Source organism: Bos taurus, chromosome 6 (genome assembly GCF_002263795.3).
Source record: "Bos taurus isolate L1 Dominette 01449 registration number 42190680 breed Hereford chromosome 6, ARS-UCD2.0, whole genome shotgun sequence".
NCBI classification, from domain to species: Eukaryota; Metazoa; Chordata; class Mammalia; order Artiodactyla; family Bovidae; genus Bos; species Bos taurus.
The window spans coordinates 105,481,309-105,499,794 of record NC_037333.1 but is presented as its reverse complement, the minus strand read 5'-3'; the positions used below and the strand labels follow the sequence as shown (position 1 = coordinate 105,499,794).

The 18,486-nt window shown below is 48.0% G+C and overlaps 2 protein-coding genes across 2 annotated transcripts in view; one reads left to right on the top strand and one right to left on the bottom strand.

The window, feature by feature from the left end:
- LOC132345594 (uncharacterized) overlaps positions 1-1,327 on the bottom strand; it is a 21,734-nt gene extending 20,407 nt beyond the window's left edge. Inside the window, exon 1 of the mRNA XM_059887898.1 lies at positions 666-1,327. Within this exon, the coding sequence (XP_059743881.1) occupies positions 666-1,327 (662 nt within the window). The remainder of the gene's footprint in view (positions 1-665) is intronic.
- On the top strand, positions 1,176-18,486 carry ZNF518B (zinc finger protein 518B). Its single transcript, XM_002688457.6, has 2 exons — positions 1,176-1,281; positions 11,600-18,486. The coding sequence occupies exon 2, from the start codon at positions 11,788-11,790 to the stop codon at positions 15,022-15,024; it is 3,237 nt and encodes a 1,078-aa protein (XP_002688503.1). The 5' UTR covers positions 1,176-1,281; positions 11,600-11,787; the 3' UTR covers positions 15,025-18,486.

Sequence of the window (18,486 nt, the reverse complement as noted above, 5' to 3'; positions counted from 1 at the left end):
ATTGGAATCAGTGGCCAACTTTATTTTGGGGGGCTCCAAAATCACTGCAGATGGTGACTGCAGCCATGAAATTAAAAGACGCTTACTCCTTGGAAGAAAGGTTGTGACCATCCTAGACAGCACATTAAAAAGCAGAGACACTACTTTGCCAACAAAGGTCCCTCTTGTCAAGGCTATGGTTTTTCCAGTAGTCATGTATGGATGTGAGAGTTGGACTTTAAAGAAAGCTGAGCGCCTAAGAATTGATGCTTTTGAACTGTGGTGTTGGAAAAGACTCTTGAGAATCCCTTGGACTGCAAGGAGATCCAACCGGTCCATCCTAAAGGACATCAGTCCTGGGTGTTCATTGAAAGGACTGATGTTTAAGCTGAAACTCCAATACTTTGGCCACCTGATGCGAAGAGCTGACTCATTTGAAAAGACTCTGATGCTGGGAAAGATTGAGGGCAGGAGGACAAGGGGACAACAGAGGATGAGATGGTTGGATGGCATCACTGACTCGATGGACATGAGTTTGGGTAAACTCCGGGAGTTGGTGATGGACTGGGACGCCTGGCTTGCTGCAGTCCATGGGGTCGCAAAGAGTTGGACACGACTGAGCGACTGAACTGAAACTGAAACTGGGTTTCAGGTCTGATGTTCCCCATCTTTGGAAAAGCAAATACCGAGACTCCGAGAGGTCCAGGGACTTCTTCGTCCAAGGTCCCGCGGCGAGGATGCAAAGAAGTTTCGAGAGTCGGGATTCGAACCTGGGTCTTCCAAGGCTAGTTTCTTCACGGCGGCTTTCAAGAAAGAGAGACACAGAGAGAGAGAATTTGGAAGGCTGAAGACGGGAGCTCCTTTGCTGCTCCTGGACTTGAAGCTCCACGAGGGCAGGGAGCAAAGGCCTTCTTCCTCTGGGCCCACGACCGCTAGGCTTGGGCCAACGATGTAGAAGCGCGACCGGGTGTCCTTTGGCGGGGGCGGGCCGCTCCCGGGGCCCAGCGTGATACCGCACCGCAGTGGATGTAGATGTTCTCAGGGCGAACGCTGAGCTCAGCTGCCCCGAGGATGCTCCGCGGGGATCTGTGGCGGCGGGGAAGGGCGCAGCCTTAGGGACCTCGGGCGCCGGGCGCGCTCCGGCCGGGCCTCCGCGCCGCACTGCGCACGCGCGGCGTGGCCGCGCTCCGCCCCCCGAGTAGGGACCTACAGCGGGCGCGGCGGAGGCGGCGGCAACGGCGGCCTGGCGCTGGCGGTGTAGATACCCTCCCACTCTCCGCGGGACCCAAACCAGCCGGCCCGGTGAGTGACTGAGCCGGTGGAGGCGCGAGGGTGCCGGGTCCCGCATGCGTGGAGCGGGCCCAAGGGTGCGGAGAGAGGCCGGGGGGCCGCGCGGATTGCAGGGTCCGGACGAGGCCGTGCCGGGCGCGGGCTGCCGGGGCCGGGAGGTGCGGGGGCTTGGCCCCCGCGTGCCCGGGGCCGCCCGGCCGGGGGTCTATGGCCGGAGGCCCCGGGGCAGACGCGAGGCGGCCGGGGGCTCGGGTTGGGCGCGGAGGAGGAGGGGGCGGCGGCCTGGACGGGAAAGGGGGGAGGGGTGCCCCGCCGGGCCGGACCGGGTGTGGGAGGAGGAGCGCGGGGTTTGGATTGGGGGGAAGGGGGCGCGGAGCCAGGGATCGCGGACCCCCGGGGGTGGCGGTGGATCTGCGCGCCCGGCGCCCCCGCGCTCGCCCGCCTTTGTGCCGCTGCGACCCCGCACGCTCGCCCCCGAAAGCGCCGGGTCGCGACCCTCGACTGCCGCGGCGGCAGCGTCCGGGCTTGCGGGACGCCGGGCCCGGCCTCCTCCGCCCGCCCCCCAGCGTTTTAAACGTTGCATCTCTCCTGGGAGAGCTCCTACCGGTCGGCTCCGAGCAGGAAGTGTCGTCAGGAGGGCCATTTTTAAAGCCTCCTGCGGGCCTCGGAGGTCCGCCTTGACGTGGTTCGGTCTCCGTGGCCAGAAGGACGCCCCCGCGCGCGCCGCTCCCCCCCCCACCGGAAGGGGGCGCGGTGTTACCCCTCTGCGCCCCCAGCGCCTGCTCTTCCCCGTAGCCGCGCTGCGCGATGTGGACTCACCCTGAATAACGCGAACCGTCGGTGTGCGCGTGCAAACAATAAACTGGAAAACCCGACTTGGCATTGTTTTTCCTTGGGAGTTTGGGCGCACGTGCCCAGGGAAGGGCTTGTCCATGGAGGGCCTTTGTGCTGGAGAGGGGCGTAAGGGGACGGTAGATGACGGTTGGTCTCCTATAAATGCTGATGTCACTCTTTGGGGGACCTCACCCCAATCCCAGCTACTTTTGTATCTTACTGCCTTTGGGGGGTCTTTAGGCAGTTTAAAGCCAGAGACCGTGCAGGGTGCAAAAGAACGAAAATGCCCGAATCGAAAAGGGAAAAAAGCCAAAGGAGAGAATGAAAGAAAACACTTAAGTTCCTTTGTATACGTTGGTTATTCAGTGTATCCCGTGAAAATACCCTTGATTTTTAAAAACTGGGATAGTGAACAGTTTATTAATCTAAGGTAGGAAAATGAAAAGTGAAATACTAAGCACTGTGTTCTGTTTAAAAACAAACATCTACACGGCTAAACTGTTGTGTTAGATCCCTGAAACATTACCTCTTAAGCTTAGAATTGAAGCCACCAAGAGTGAGACAAAACCTTGGTCTCCAGGAACAGGCAGCCCTTTCCTGTGGAAGAAGAGCAGAGAGGATAGTAATCTGTTTATCTCTGAGTCAGGTATGCAAAGTTCATTCCAATCCCTGATGCATTCTCAGCTGGGGATACTGGCCCAGCAAATGGTGGTTTAAAAACCAGTACCCCAATATAGTCTGTTTAGGTAGAATACAAATGTTTGACTTTTTAAATTGTATCAATGTTATCCCTAACCTAGGATGCATTTTTAAAAGCTTTTTATTTTTTAATCTTGGATCTAATATAGCCTTGAAAAATAATACTTTTGTACATATTTAGCTTTGTTGTGCTGCTAAACATTTTTTACAAGGTGCTTCTTGGAAACAGACAAAGGAGGTCATTATTTATTGGGCCTCCTCCTTCATGTGTTATGCAAAACTAATGTAGATTTTTAAAAGTCCAGTTGCTGCTGCTGCTAAGTCGCTTCAGTCGTGTCCGACTCTGTTCGACCCCATAGACAGCGGCCCACCAGGCTACCCTGTCCCTGGGATTCTCCGGGCAAGAACACTGGAGTGGGTTGCCATTTCCTTCTCCAGTGCATGAAAGGGAAAAGTGAAAATGAAGTCGCTCAGTCCTGTCCGACTCTTCTCGACCCCATGGTCTGCAGCCTACCAGGCTCCTCTGTCCATGGGATTTTCCAGGCAAGAGTACTGGAGTGGGGTGCCATTGTCTTCTCCAAAAAGTCCAGTAATAGCGATTAAAATAGACATAGGTCTACTGATCTATTCACTTGAAAGTAAGGGGATCTGGGCCAATTTATGAGAAAGAAGAACACAGAACGTTGTTATTGTCACCAGGAAGGCTGACATTTTTTTCATTCATCGACTCATTCAGCCAATACACGTGAGTGCCCTGTGTGACCAATCCTCTGGTAAACAGGGTCCCCACCAGTGAAGCTTTCTCAGTTTCAATTGTTCCCAAGCAGCCTGACACAGACGGCATTTTCTTTGTTCACGTATTCAGACTCAGGCAACTGCAGTCTCTAGAATGCATCCTGGGGATGAAGTGGCTGGAGACCATCCGATCCATACATTCTCATCCTAGGGTAGGGAGTGGGGAGGCATCAGAATGACCTGGGAAGAATTGGGAGCCTTGTACCCGAGCCCACCCCTGGAGAAGTGCAATCTGAGTCATTCTTCCACCTGAGTCCTGGGAAGCCTTTTTCCCTTTTATTTTGAGCTCCCTTGCTGGAGAAGTGCTTTGGGGGCTCTTCCCCCTTTTTCTCTACAAGTAAGAAGGACATGGAGAAACCAAGGCTACAGTGACCCAGGACTTAAACCCCAGTGTCTGGCTTCTGTTGCAGGACCTTTGTATGGTGCCTCACTGCCTCCCAGGGTTCTGAGCGTAGAGGCCTGTGTCAGAGCCTGAGGTTGAGACCAGAGGGTACTTGGTGCCTGATAAGAGAGGGAAGAGCCCATGGGACTTGCTATGCTTTTGACTCACTCAGCTGCTCAATGGCTCCAGGCAGGAAATAAGAATGGTGCCCAACTGTGACTGCTGTTCCCAGCCTCCCTCAGCAGGGTAGCAGAAAGAATTTAGGGTAGACGCCAACTGACCAACTCCGTGACTTGGGAAAAGCCAATTTCTCCGGAACTTACAAGAAGCAGGGAACTGGAGGGAGCACTTTGGGGAGTAACGGAGGTAATGTATGAATCTGCCTCCATATCCCATCCCCTGCTTCCACCTGACTTTGGCTGCAGTGCCCAGCCTTCGTAACACAGCCGGCCACTGAGAGCATCTGCATCAGATCACTAGTGTGGCATTTACCAGCTCCCTGAAAGCACCTGTTTACTTCGCTGCATCCCTCATCCACACTTTCTTAAAGACAGCAGGCTGGGCAGGGGTCCGGTAAGCAGCCCTGACTCAGGCCCGTTGTGCTCACGCTGTGCCAGGCAGGTTTCAGTTTCCGAGAATCTGCAAAGGGGTTACTGTCATTATACACTCCACAGAGAGCATCAGTGATGATGTTTCCAAAGTCAAAAGTCTGATAAGCAAGCACTACCAGAGTCTACCTGCCTGCTAGTGTCGTTACAGTTAAGGCAGCGGCCTTGCCTCACCTCCAGGCGCCCAGGGATGAATTGGTGTGTGAAAGGCACGGGAGTGTTGATACAACACTTGCTCCGTTGCACCTGTAATGTCCAGTGAGGGTTCTCAGCCTTGACTGCATGTTTTTAAAACACATGGCAAGCTTTTAAAACACTCTGAGCCTTCCCCCCAACACACGGCGGGGGGGCCCAGGCATCATTGTTTTTAAAGCACCCCAGGTCAATTTACTATGGAGAAGAGTGACCAAACATCACAGAGACCCCGTTAAAGAAGTGTAGCATCCCAGACAGACTCTGACAGCTTGACTGCCCTGATGCAGCCAAGGTTAAGAATCAGCGGGAGGCAATTTTTCTTTGTTTAATTATACTTTTTTATTTAACTCTTCATTTCTTCTACAAAACTTTGACTTTAAGGCAAAAAAATGGAGGGAAGTACAAAGATGTATTTGTCCTTCATTTTTATCACCTTTAGAGACCTGAAGTCACTAGGAGCGTTTAGTAAGTAGGACTGCCTAGTGTGTGAAAGTGGAAGTCACTCAGTCCTGTCTGACTCTTTGCGACCCCATGGACAACACAGTCCATGGAATTCTCCAGGCCAGAATACCGGAGTGGGTAGCCTTTCCCTTCTCCAGGGGATCTTCCCAACCCAGGGATTGAACCCAGGTCTCCTGCACTGCAGATTCTTTACCAGCTGAGCCACAAGGGAAGCCACCTTTCTTAAAATGCTAACAAGAGCATAGTTGCCTCTTAAGTTGTTTTTTTTCCCCACGTGTAGAACCCTGAGTTTTGACACTAGTCATATTCTTTGTTTAGAAATGTTATCTCTCAAACTGTTGCTCACAAATAATAACTTCTTTTGTTCTCTGCTGCTGTCTCAGTTCACGTGCTCTGCAGTGTGTAGTCTGTCCCTAGGGAACTCCCTTTGTGGACTGGTGAGTGGGGGAGAAGAGCCTTGCCTCCAGCCAGAGACCTTTATCGCATTAGGCTTATTTGTTAAACTAAGAATCTGCTCCTCTGATGGCTGGAATCTTCTACACTTGAAGGAATCTTTCTTAACCAGAAACACGTTGGCTTATTTCTTGACAAAACCTGTAGTTTCCCAAACATAAGGCTACCTGCTAGCTGTATACACCATTTCCTCACGTCAGTCATGTCAGTTAGGGTGGTACTCCCATTTTACAAGTGAGGAAACTCAGGCCAAGAGAGGTTAATGAGTCCAGAATGACAGAGCTCCAAGTCAAAACCTAGGTTTTGAACCTTGCTCCTGGTAACCCACGGAAATTGCCCTTTCCACTCTAGTGCCCTTTCTTTTCACCTGGAAAGCTGAGGAGTTGGAACACAGGCTCTCTTGCCCAACCTTTTTGCCTCATTCTGTGTGCCCCAAGTGATACACTTGGATTCAGAAGGAAATCTAAGATCCCAGAGGTGTACATTTGTCAGCAACATTTAGAAGCCTTTTTTGCCATCAAGATGGCTATCAGTTCAGTAATTTGAAGTGAAAGTAGATGAGCAAAAAGAAAATACTTCATTAATGTTTTCCATTGTGTAGATCTATTTACCATTCAGTTCAATTCTGATGCTTTGTCTGAAAAACTTCTTGGTGAGTGAGGCGATTGTTTCTCCTTGAATGCTGACTTACTGGGGAGGTGTTGGCAGTTTACACAGCTAATGTTGGACTGTTACCTGATCAGGTATCACTCATTTACATGCTAATGGTCACTTAGGGGTAGACTGTTTTAAATTTTTGGTTATTGAGACACGTTAGAGTAGCCTGTGCTCTCTATGGCTCAATAGACAAAATGAAAGGATTCCTGTCTTCGAAGAACTTTCTCATTTGCTTCTCTGTCCAAGAAAGGATGCAGTCAGCCAGCTAAAATTTACAGAGTTTGGTGGGTATCTCATGAACATAAGATATATGTGATAATCCATGTAGCATACATACGATTTAATTGCCTAGCATGTTTTTTGTTTTTTTTTTAATTTTGCACATTAACATCGAGTGTGGCAACACATTCATTTGCTATAGGGATAATGCACAATTCAGCTGAGCTTGAAGAGGAAAAAGTCAGTCAGTACACTGGATTATATGGAAACCTAAATTGTAGTGAGCACTCTTGCAGATAAAGCATCTTTTTCTTGGCAACTATAAGCACCTTTTGGCCTGTTTGCCACTAAGGCAAGGTGGATGGCTTGACCCCAGAGGTGAATTCTCTTTTAGACAGTACAGCCTGGCAACTATAATTAAAATTATAAAATGAGATTCACTGTGTACTCCAGAAAAAGCCAGGTAGCAAAGAAGCACGTGTTTTGGCCCCTTGGACTATTTATGTGATAGGCATCATTTCTTCTTCTATTTTCTTCATTAAAACAGGGAAAATCGTATTTTTAGCAGTTGTGTGTGAGTGACTTGGAACCTGAGTGCTTATGGTCACACTGTCACATTCAGTCCTCGTGAGATACAGTAGTAGTAGTTCAGCCGCTCAGTCATGTCCGACTCTTGGCGGCCCCATGGACTGTGCGGCACGGCAGGCTTCCCCTGTCCTCCACTGTCTCCCAGAGTTGCTCAAACTCCTGTGCATTGAATAGGTGATGCCATCCAACCAACTCATCCTTGGTCGACCCCTTCTCCCGCCTTCAATCTCTCCCAGCATCAGGGCCTTTTCTAATGAGTTGGCTCTTGACGCCATGTGGCCAAAGTATTGGAGTTTCAGCTTCAGCATCAGTCCTTCCAATGAATATTTTAGTAGGTACTGCTATGGTCCATTTTACAGTTGCACAGTTGGACAGTTCGCTTCAGGTCAGGCCTGGAAAGCGATGGGATAGGCTTGGAAACCCTATGATCTGATTCCAGAATCTGCTGCCTTAAACCTTGTTTTCCTGCTTTTTGTTCTTCTATTGACACTTTACATGTCCAGTATTTAGGAGTCAGATGCTTCCTTTTTAATAAAAACTTACATACCCTTCATGATTTTTATACCCTCAATGTCACTGGACTGGTTTCTAACAAACTTAACATTTTTTCTCCATCTGGCCCCCCAAATAAATTTTTAAGTCACCAGGTCAAGTGAGCTCCAAGTCAGAAGGCAAACCTGGCAGTGCTGGGTGCTGCTGCTGGGCTTTTTCCCAGGAAAAGGCAAGACTCGTTCTAGTGGAAGCACACTTGTCACATGTTGTGTGCCACCTCTTTGTTCATGGAAGTCAGCTTTCACTGATGCTGGAGGTAATCGTGCATTACAAAGCACACTTTTCGCCATTTAAAAACGGGCAACTGAATATTAACTTTTACTTATCATGTCCAAAGTTAATAGTACTAAGTATCTTCTGTGTTTTTGAGAGCCTTCCTAAATAAACTTTAAAAAAGTATGTCTCTAGTCCTAGGAGATCCAATGCAGAGAGATGTTGTAAAGGGTACCGTGAGTTTGGAAGGTAGGTGATCCCTGAGACTGATGTTACTCATAATTGGTTAGTGGCCTCTCAGCATCTGGCCTACACATGACCCTTACATCTCAGTGTTTTGTGTAATCCTTGGTCGTCAGTTCACTGGGCAGTAACCTGCCAAAGGGCCCAGGTTCACAGGTGGCTGTACCTGAGTGTGAACCAGGTAGAGAAAGGGGCATGGAGGGAGCAAGGTCCTGGGAACCTGTTACTCAGGTGTGCTTGGCACAGCCTCAGGAGTGTCCAAGTGTAAATGCCAACGCCAGAGCCATCTCGTTCTTCCACTGCATCCATTTACCTCTGTCTTGGAATGCTACATTGAGATCTTTTTCACCGTGACTAGCTGCACATGTTACGATGGTCAAAGAGAATTTTGTTTTGAAGAAGCTGGACATCTTTTGTCACCTGAATGGATGGAAGTACCAAAGTAGAAACTGCGTAGCTTTGAGACTGGCTTAGAAGCCAAGAAGGTACTTTGAAGCAGGTGACATCATTGGGTCATGGCCTAGCACCTTGACTCCCCCATTAAACTGTATTTTCTAATCACAGCTCATGGTTTGTATTGGCACTCGCTTCTGTGGATTCCTTATTCAAAATAGCTGCTGGCATGGCCTTGCAGAAGCACCTCCAGGAGGCCCCTGCAGTGCCGAGGCACTGAGTAGCTGTGGTTAGTTCTCTAGACTTCCTGCCAGTAAGGTGTTCCCCACTTTTTGCTAAGGTCTTTATCACCCAGTCCAAGTCTCTAGTCCAGGAGGAATGACACTTCCACCTTTCAAAAAGATTTGGGGAGGAAATGGCAAAACTGCTTTTTTTGTTTTTTAAAGAGTTGGTAAGCAAATTGTACCAGGCAAGCAAGTTACTTCCCCTCCGCCTTTTCCCTCCCTCCCTCTCTTTCCTTTCTTATCTCTCCTCTTCCTTTTCCTGCTCTCCTTCCTCTGTCTCTTTCTTGCTCACTCAAGATTATGAGGCTGGTATGCACATCTTGTAAACAGAATTGAGATGGGACAAGAGAGGGAAGGGGCAGATAAATGAATGGTCTGTCAGGGATTCAGTGGTTTGTAGCTCCAAAGTCAGGATTTAAGAAAGTTACAGGGATGCTGGTTTCAGTTTTATTGAAGGGTAAATTGTGGACAGTGAAACTGCCCAAAAAGGGAAGCAGTTTGGGCAGTTATTAGAGCATCAACTGCATGAACAGCTGGAGAAGTTGGGTTAAAAGATTGAAGTGTTGCTGCAAGTCTCAGCCAGTGATTTCTGATAGTGCCTTTTCATCAGAATTACATGAGTGACCATGGGCACCTCTTCCTCATCTCTCTCCCACTGAAGTTTAGATTCGTGAACTTTGGGGTGAAGCCCAGGAGGATCTGTGTTCACTGTGATTCTGTGGCTCCTCCAGATTCAGGAACCACTGGATCAGATCCCCTTTTCAGCCTCTGCACTCCTCGGACCAGTGGTTTTCGTAGGCTCTGCCTGCAGCTGTTGCTTCCTCTGTTTTAGCAGGATGGAAATGCCAACTGAACATGTGGCTGATGGTAGCATTCTTAGATGATCAAACATGTATGACTTCAGCCTTTCAGACTTACTTTTGTGGCCCTTGGCTTGTGAGCAGGGTGTCAGAAGGAAAAGGTGAATTCCCATTCTTGTTTCTGCCCATCTGAACAGACACTGAGGCCCTGTGTGACTCTTGACACTTGGGGAAGCGCTTGAAAAGTACATACGCATTGTCTTGTATTCTTTAACGCTTCAGTTCTCATGCAGCTCTGTGGAGGAAGCTGGGTAAGTGTCTGTAATTCTGATTGCCAGATTAAAAAAAAAAAAAAATGAAGCAATAAAGGTTGAAAGTGTTTTGTTTTTTTTTTAAGGTAATGAAAGGAAGGCTTTCCACAGATCCCAAACTAAAATGGTTTTTGCTTCACTGCTAGTTCTGTGTATGCTGAAAAAAGAATGTGTTGAAAGATAACTATTTTTATGTGAGAATCACTGCATTGCCCGTGTTGTGGTACTGGCTCCAGACGACAAGAGTGCAGTCCCGGCAGCCTCCATCTCCCCATCTCCCTGCTGCCTTCATTTCGCCCTCCCGGCCCCAGGTCCCTGCAGCAACTGGAGGCAGTGGCTGGAATAAAGGTCAGGCCATGTAGTATCTCGGCTCCAGCCTCTCTGCACGTCTCCCTCATGTGCGGGAGAAGCCATGTCCTCACAATACTGCACTGTCGGTCTTCCCTGGACCCGTCTCCCCTTCCCCTGACCAGATCTGCTGACCCCCACCCAGCACCCCCTTTCGTGTTCACTGACCCCCAGCCTCCTTGCTATCGCTCAGGTGCTCCAGGCCCACTTCCTATAGACCTTTGCCCTCCCTCTGCCTGAAGTGCCCTCTGCCCAGGCTGCCCAAGGTCTCTGCTCCAATGTCAGCTTATCCTCAGGCCTCTCCTGATTGTCCACACCTCCACACCCCAGCCCTCAACCTCATCCGATACTTATGCCCTGTCCTCTTTGCCTAGTTTTATGGTTTGTTTTCCCCAATCACTGGCCACCTTCTGCCAGATAAAGGTACACTTGTTGTCTCCTCTCTCTGCACTCTCATGAGGGGAGGGACGAATTTATTTCTCATCACTGCCCTGTAGGAGCTGGAGCAGTGCCTGGCACCTGATAGATGCTCAGTAAGATGTGAAGTGGGTATTTGTCTGCCTTCTGTTGTCAGGATGTTGTTGGCTTCCTAGCACTTGTGCAAGCAAATGGGGTGCACGAGAGAGAGCTGGGATTCATGCTCGTGATTCAGTGTACATAGAAACCAATGGACCCCAGAGCCAGTGTCCTGGCTCTACCACTTGTGCATGTTTAGAAGCTAAAGTGACAGATGGTATTAGGGAGGTTGATACAAAATTACACTTGTGAAATTGCTAGATGCTCTCAATGACACTTAAAAGTAACTCACTCAGCAAAGGCCATCCCAAGTGACTGCCACGATTATTACCCTGCTAAAGTGATGACTTTTAAAGGGTAGATGACTTTCGGTTGAGGCTTGTTATTTGCCAGTTCTTGTACTACGTACTATGTATACCAGGACTTCCCTGGTGGCTCAGCTGGTAAACAGTCCGCCTACAATGAGGGAGACCTGGGTTCCATCCCTGGGTTGGGAAGATGCCCTGGAGAAGGGAACGGCTACCCACTCAAGTATTCTGGCTTGGAGAATCCCATGGACTGTATAGGGTTGCAAAGAGTTGGATACAACTGAGCGACTTTGACTTCACTTCTTTGTACTGTGTTACTGTCAACATGTGCACCAAGATAATAGGTAAAGATTTAGCATAAAATTCCCAAGGTCACTGAAGTAGAGGGTAAGTCTGGAAACATGTTAGCTAAGGTAAACCCTAAGTTCATGCATTAATCATGCTTTATGATTTCTTTATTTTCCCCTTAGTGTTGCCTGGAATATCAGAGAATTGGAAGCAGTCACGTTTGAGGATCCTAACCTGCTTTATGAAGAAAGATAATTAAGTATGCTCCTAGGTACCCTGCCACAAAGCATATCAAGGATGCTTCCTGAGGATTTTATCATATGAAATCTTTCTGGATTTCAGCAGGCTTTTTAGAAATGCAAATGAAGAGATGAAGGACATTGGACAGCAACTCTATAGCACACCAGTGGGTGACGGACGCAATGCCTTGACCATGTCACCCAAACAGCCTAATGCTCATCGAGGGACTCGACCAGACAGACCGGATGCTCAGACTGTTTTGTATCAAGGCTCCGAGGCAGAGTCTGCTGCCATGACCATTGCTACGTGTGTAAAGTGCAAAAGTGTGCATGAAGTACCACTTCAGGATCTGAAAAAGGGTACTGGACAAAGCCAGAAGGAGGACAAATATGTTTGCTTCAGATGCAACCTTGGCGCAGCCTCTCCCCATTTCCACTTTGTGAACAACAGTCGCAGTGCTACTCAAGTAGGAAATAAACCTGAAGCCATCTCAAGTTCTGTCAATCATAAGTTTAAGGTAAGGAACTTCAAGCCAGGCAAATACTATTGTGACAAATGTCGCTTTTCCACAAAGGACCCTCTGCAGTACAAAAAGCACACACTTCAGCACGAAGAGATTAAGTTTGTCTGTTCTCACTGCGGCTGCATTTCCTACACGAAAGGGGAGTTTCAGAGACACCTGGTGAAGCACACAGGCGTTTTCCCTTATCGGTGTGAGTACTGTGACTATGGTGCTATCAGAAATGACTACATCGTCAAACACAGGAGGAGAGTCCACGAGAAGACGGGGGCAAAACGGCCGCCCAAAGCCATCGCCAGGCTGGAGCCAAAAAGGATCAGCGCCTCCAAGCAAAACCCAGAGCTTTCAAAAACTTCCAGTCCCAGGACTGCATTTCAAAATAAGTTGTCAGATCAGCTCTCAAGGTTCTCCCCCCACGCAAGTAAAGACAGGACGCACAGCGTCACGTTGTTACCCGAATCCAAAGACTACCAGAAAGACGTAGTGTGCATCCCACACAAAGGGGCCCTGTCAGAGCCCACTGAGGTCATCAACCTGCTGGAGAACAAAAGTGTGGAGGTGGAGGTCTTGTCCCCCTCTAAAGAGCCCGTGCAGCCGGGGATGCCGTTAACAGTGGTGGCGCCAGCCGAACTCGTCGTCCCCGCCAACTGTCTAGCCCAGCTGATGGACGTGAAGGTTGTCAACGGAACGCAGCAGCTCGTGCTCAAACTGTTTCCCCTGGAAGAAACCAACAGCCTCGACGCCGGTGGAGGTGATGGAGGTAGTTCCGAACGTGGGTCTAAAGAGAGAGGTGCAAGCGAGCAGGAAAAAATGGCTTCCACAGAGTGCACGCAGCCCCTCGCGATCGAAGGGACTGTCGGAAAACTTGCAGGCATCGGTAGTCTACAGTCGTCAGTTCAGAAGCCGCTTAAAAATGTAAAGTGGGTGAGGTCTTACGATTTTTTCATGCCAAATTCTGGCAGGCACAGCAGCGGAGAATCCCTGCTCAACCCAGGGAGAGTTGAGAGTTTGCAGAAAAAAGGTTACACGTATCCCCATAGAGCTGCTCTGCCTTCCATTGCCTTCAAAGGCCATTCTCCATTATCTCTAGTGAAAAACGGTGTCTTACGTAGTCTTGGAGCTTCATCAAACTCTTTTCCATATAAAGCTGCCCTTTCTTTTGCTGAAGACAGGAGAAACTTACCCAGTGACCCTCAGCAGTTATTTCCTGTCTCTGCACCGCCTGCAACAATTTCCTTCTCTGGAGAAAAGGACTCACTGCCCCTATGTCAGAATGACTTAGGCTCTAGGAATGAGATCAGCCTTCCTGCAAAAACGGTCACCCCTCCCAGGAAGCTGCAAGACAACCAGACACAGGAATACAAGGCAGTTTCAAACGCAGGCCAGGTTTCCTCTCAACACAGAAGTGAGTATTTACACATCAACATAATGGGAGAAGACAGAGTCAGAGCCCAACAGTCCGGGGATAAACCTCTGGAATTAAAGAATCCCGACCAGACTAATGACCCCTTCGATGGCCCGGTCATCTCCTCTGTCTTTTCTCTGAGCTCTGGATCTGAAAACGTCCCTGAGGGTGTCAAGTGGAATAGTTCAACGTCCAAAATAAAGTCAATTGAACTCTTGCGCAGAAAGATAGCCCAGTTAATCGAATCCTGTGGGAAGCCTTCATCTCTGGCTGCAAACAGCACCCATCGACATTCTGCAGGGAAGGCGTCTAAGGTCACTTCAAAATCCACGCCTGAAGGCATCCAGGAAATTAACGTGTCCTTCACCAGCGCTGGCTATTCCACGGGCACACTCCCCAGACCTCAGGATGCTGGTGGCATTAGTGAACAGCTCGCACACCAGCAGGCGTATCCACAGCTTGTCGAAGGCAGCAGTGGGAAAACCGAAAGCAGAGTGACCAAGAAGCCACACGTGGCTACTCCAGTGTTGATCCCCAAGGGGGCCGTGTTGAGGGTTCTTAATTCCTCTGAGGATTCCCAAATCATAGAGGCAACCTGCGAAGCACCTGTCAACATCACATGCACTGAGACGCAGTTAATAAAGCCCATTCCGCTCTGCCCAATGAAACGGACAGACCCGGATGTACAGTTTCTGACGAGTGAAAGTGGGCCCATAGATATGTCCCCAAATCACGATCTGTCTTTTCGGCCTAAATCACGAAAAGAGAGTGCCCATTGTAGCACCATGCCCAAAAAACCTGGATCCATGCACGGCCCACAAGGAAGCAGTGAAATGATCAAGCAAGCAAAACTGTTTCCCAGAAGTCTTCCCATCAGTAAAAATAAACCCAGACAAATCAGCTCATCCAAGAAGAAAAGCAAAATCCAGACTGACCCCAGCCGCTGTTTCAGGGATCCTTCCATTTTTCAGGTTGCAAGACAGCTTCGACTTATCGCAGCTAAACCAGACCAGTTGATCAAATGTCCCCGTCGGAACCAGCCCGTTATCGTGTTAAACCATCCTGACGTTGACTCACCGGAGGTGTCCAATGTGATGAAGGTAATAAACAAGTACAAAGGCAACGTCCTCAAGGTGGTGTTGTCGGAGAGGACTAGGTGTCAGTTAGGCATGAGGCGGCACCATGTCCGACTGACCTACCAGAATGCGGAGGAAGCCAATCAGATCAAAAGGCAAATGATGCTGAAAATGAAATTGAAGAAGGTTCATAAAAACAACTACCAGGTGGTGGATTCCTTGCCTGATGACTCATCGCAGTGTATATTTAAGTGCTGGTTTTGTGGGCGACTCTACGAGGACCAGGAAGAGTGGATGAGTCACGGCCAGCGGCATTTGATAGAAGCAACCAGAGACTGGGATGTTCTTTCTTCCAAGGGCAAATAAGTGAAAAACCGGTCTCAGAAGCATGGTGTTTTTGCTCCCTTTCAGTTGGTCCTGGTTTGGGCGGTTTGGTTTGTGTCCCCCCCGACTCAGTGAGGGAAATATAGAGTATGCAGGGATGGGAGGGCGGGTCAGTCTTGAGATCCTCCTGGGAATGTGGAGAGCCACGTGTCTGAGCCCAAGCCGGGTGCCTGGACCTCAGAAGGGTCTGTGTCCCTGAAGGAGTGTGCACAGATTCACATATATGCATTTGTTTGGAGAGAATTTTCAGTGGGATCTGAGATTTCTCTTCAGTCAGCAGCCTTTTTCTGAGTAGATAACACATCTTTTCTTATCCATTCAGAGGGGCAAGTTTAGAACGTTTAACATACGCTTTATATAACAAAATGCTACTGAAGAATTAAACCCAGACCCTGGTGTGCACATCCCTTTTTTGTGTGTGTGTGTGTTAACTCATCTCCTAAACTTTTGGTACATAATGGAGATACATTTGCTACTTCATTTTCTTAAATTTGGTTACAAGAAAGTGGCATTCTTTTCAATCCCTCACCCACTCTGCGGTGTTGCTGAGTGTTCACTGTAGCACAGAGAAATTGTGCTTTGGTTGACCCCTTTAAAGCATGATTCCAAAGGTTGGCCTGAGTTTGCAACAACAGCAGATGTTAGGGGAAGAATAAAAGATTTTCAAGCTTTTGCTTTCTTTTCAAGTACCTTGATTTATGATGGTGGGGGAAGGGAATGTGCCTTTTTGGAAGAAGAAAAAAAGAAAATACCTAAAGTTGTCTCCTGTTTGCCCTTACCATTCTCCTGAAAGTCGGTTGAGTAATACATGTCCACTGTGAGTGAACAGGCTCTTTTGAACTCAGATGAAGTTTGGGGGGACAAGTCGAGGTAGGATTGGGAAGCAGGTTGGGGCTTTAGTGAGACTGTGAGTTTTGGTTGGGTTCCCCACAAACCAGGGCTGGGTGCTGCACGCTCTGTCTTCCTCCACTACCAGTGGATCAGACGCTGCCCCTCCCTCCCCCCATCCCACTCCACCCCCCACCCCCACCAGGTCATATTCTGCCCTCCCTTGGTGGGTTTTCTGAACAGGCCCTCTTGTGGAATAAGACCGTGTCCCCACTCACCTGTCCACTCCTTAAGATTTTTCCCTCATGAAAACACTGTGAACAGGCAGGAATCCACAAACTGGAAACCTCCCCACTGTCTTTATTCAAGTTCCAGGAACACTGTACCCAGTTTTCATCAATGGTAATTTCTAACTGATCTCAGCTGCAATCAGGCCTTCCCTGTTGGTCACCCCACTTGGGAAGCAGCTCCGAGAACACTCTAGCTCCCCTCCACCAGCAGTAGGCAGGGCTGGTGCTGGTCTCCACAGCCCGCCCTCTGCACCACCATGGCTGCATGGGCAGGCGGATGGCTTGGGAAACACAGCTCCACCTGGGTTGTAGTCCTCACATGCCAGCCAGCCCCAAGCCAGCCATAACGCAGAGCACAAATGCAAGGCAGCCCCAGTGCACGTGTTCTCCTTTTGTATTCCGTGGAGAGCCAGGGGCGATTATGTCTGAAAAGGGCATGAGCAGGCTTCTTGTTGGCTTGGCAGTTGAAGGCTTCCTGATCCTTTTCCATGTGGGGAAGTCTTAGGTTATGCTCTGATACAATTGATTGTAATACTTTGTAGTTGGTTCTCATTACGGATAAATTGACATGGCTTGTGTGCAGTTTAATACATAATCATTACGTTGGTTTATTGGTTAGTTTTTTATTGAAATTTGAAACTTGGGTTTTTTAATATGTGTATATACATGTGTACACATATATTTTTTACCATATGAAGACTGTGGTAGCTAATTTTCTGATTTCCTATTTTATAATGGAATTTATGTGGGCTGGAAAAATATAAAGCATTTTATATTCTAGAAATAATTTATTTTGGAAGTACATTTTTATAATGGTCTGATCTTGTTTTTAGAAAATGAAAGCACAGTGATGGGTCCAATTTCCATGAACAGATGGGTGTATTGTTTCAGTACAGTATTTAGTCCTTGTGCATTTCTAGTTGGTGCTTTTTGGGAAATGGGTCATGTGTACCACTTCACTACATAAAGGAGAGCATTTTTAAGTTTTATCCACAGAAGACTTGTTATGCCCCAACCCCCTAGCATGAAAGAAGGCTCTTAAGAGTTGAGGGGAGAAGAAAACGCTGTAATTTTATTTTTTTCCTCCTTCTATACCTCACTGCTTGGTAGCATCTTTCCTGAAAGGCTAGACCTTGACCTTCCAGGAAAGATGACCTTGAATCAGGTCAGAGTGTTAAGTGTCAACATGAAGAATTCACACTTGGCAGCATCAACTGTTTTTCAAGTATTACCTAAAAGTCAGCTTATGTACTTGTACAGAGCAAAATTTTGTGAGTAGAATATGTAGCTAGGCTTCTTGAGATTTTTAGAATGACAGTACCTTTTAAGGAATTAAGAGGGCTTCCTGAAAGTCATAAAAAAATGAGAAAGCAAAACATGTCTTCCCTATATAAGAACCTTAGAAAATATTGTGTTAACATGTAGCTTAATGTCATGAAACGAACAAAATTGGAGAAGGTAGAGGCAGAGCTGTGTTGAGTATTTGTCAAGTTTCTTACCTTAATTTTGAAGGATCTCTACTCAGTAAATGTTATTCATAGTTCTTACTACAAAAATCATTAACTTATTTTTTAAAGTAGATTTTCTTACTTTGGGGGATCAGGAATGAGACGACCTTCTTATATTTACGATGACAGTGAAAAACTTTTTTCACATACCCAGAGGCTATTTTTGGAGAAGGCAATGGCACCCCACTCCAGTACTCTTGCCTGGAAAATCCCATGGACGGAGGAGCCTGGTGGGCTGCAGTCCATGCTAAGGGTCGGACACGACTGAGCAACTTCACTTTCACTTTTCCCTTTCATGCTTTGGAGAAGGAAATGGCAACCCACTCCAGTGTTCTTGCCTGGAGAATCCCAGGGACGGGGGAGCCTGGTGGGCTGCCATCTATGGGGTCGCACAGAGTCGGACCCAACTGAAGTGACTTAGCAGCAGTAGCAGCAGAAGCTATTTTACTCAAATTTTTAATCCCCAGTCCAAAACACTTTGTGAGTCCCTCTTACGGGTCAAGAGCTGTTGGTCGAACTAAACTGAACACAATGTATTAACCCTCCAAAGTTCCATCCCTCTTTTTTTTTTTTTAGGACATAATGATGTAAGCCACTCCAGAAAACGAAGATGTGATGCTGCTCAGCCTTTGGGATATTTTTTGAGTCTGTCAGTGTCCAGTTGAGCAGAAAACAAAACATCACATAACACGTTGTAAGCATTATTATATGTCCTGCATTAACAGTCTGTGTGTCTGCTGCTCTGACTTTGAAACACGTTATGTATATAGATAGAGACGTTGGCGTAACTTTTGTTAAATAAAACAACTGTAAAATTG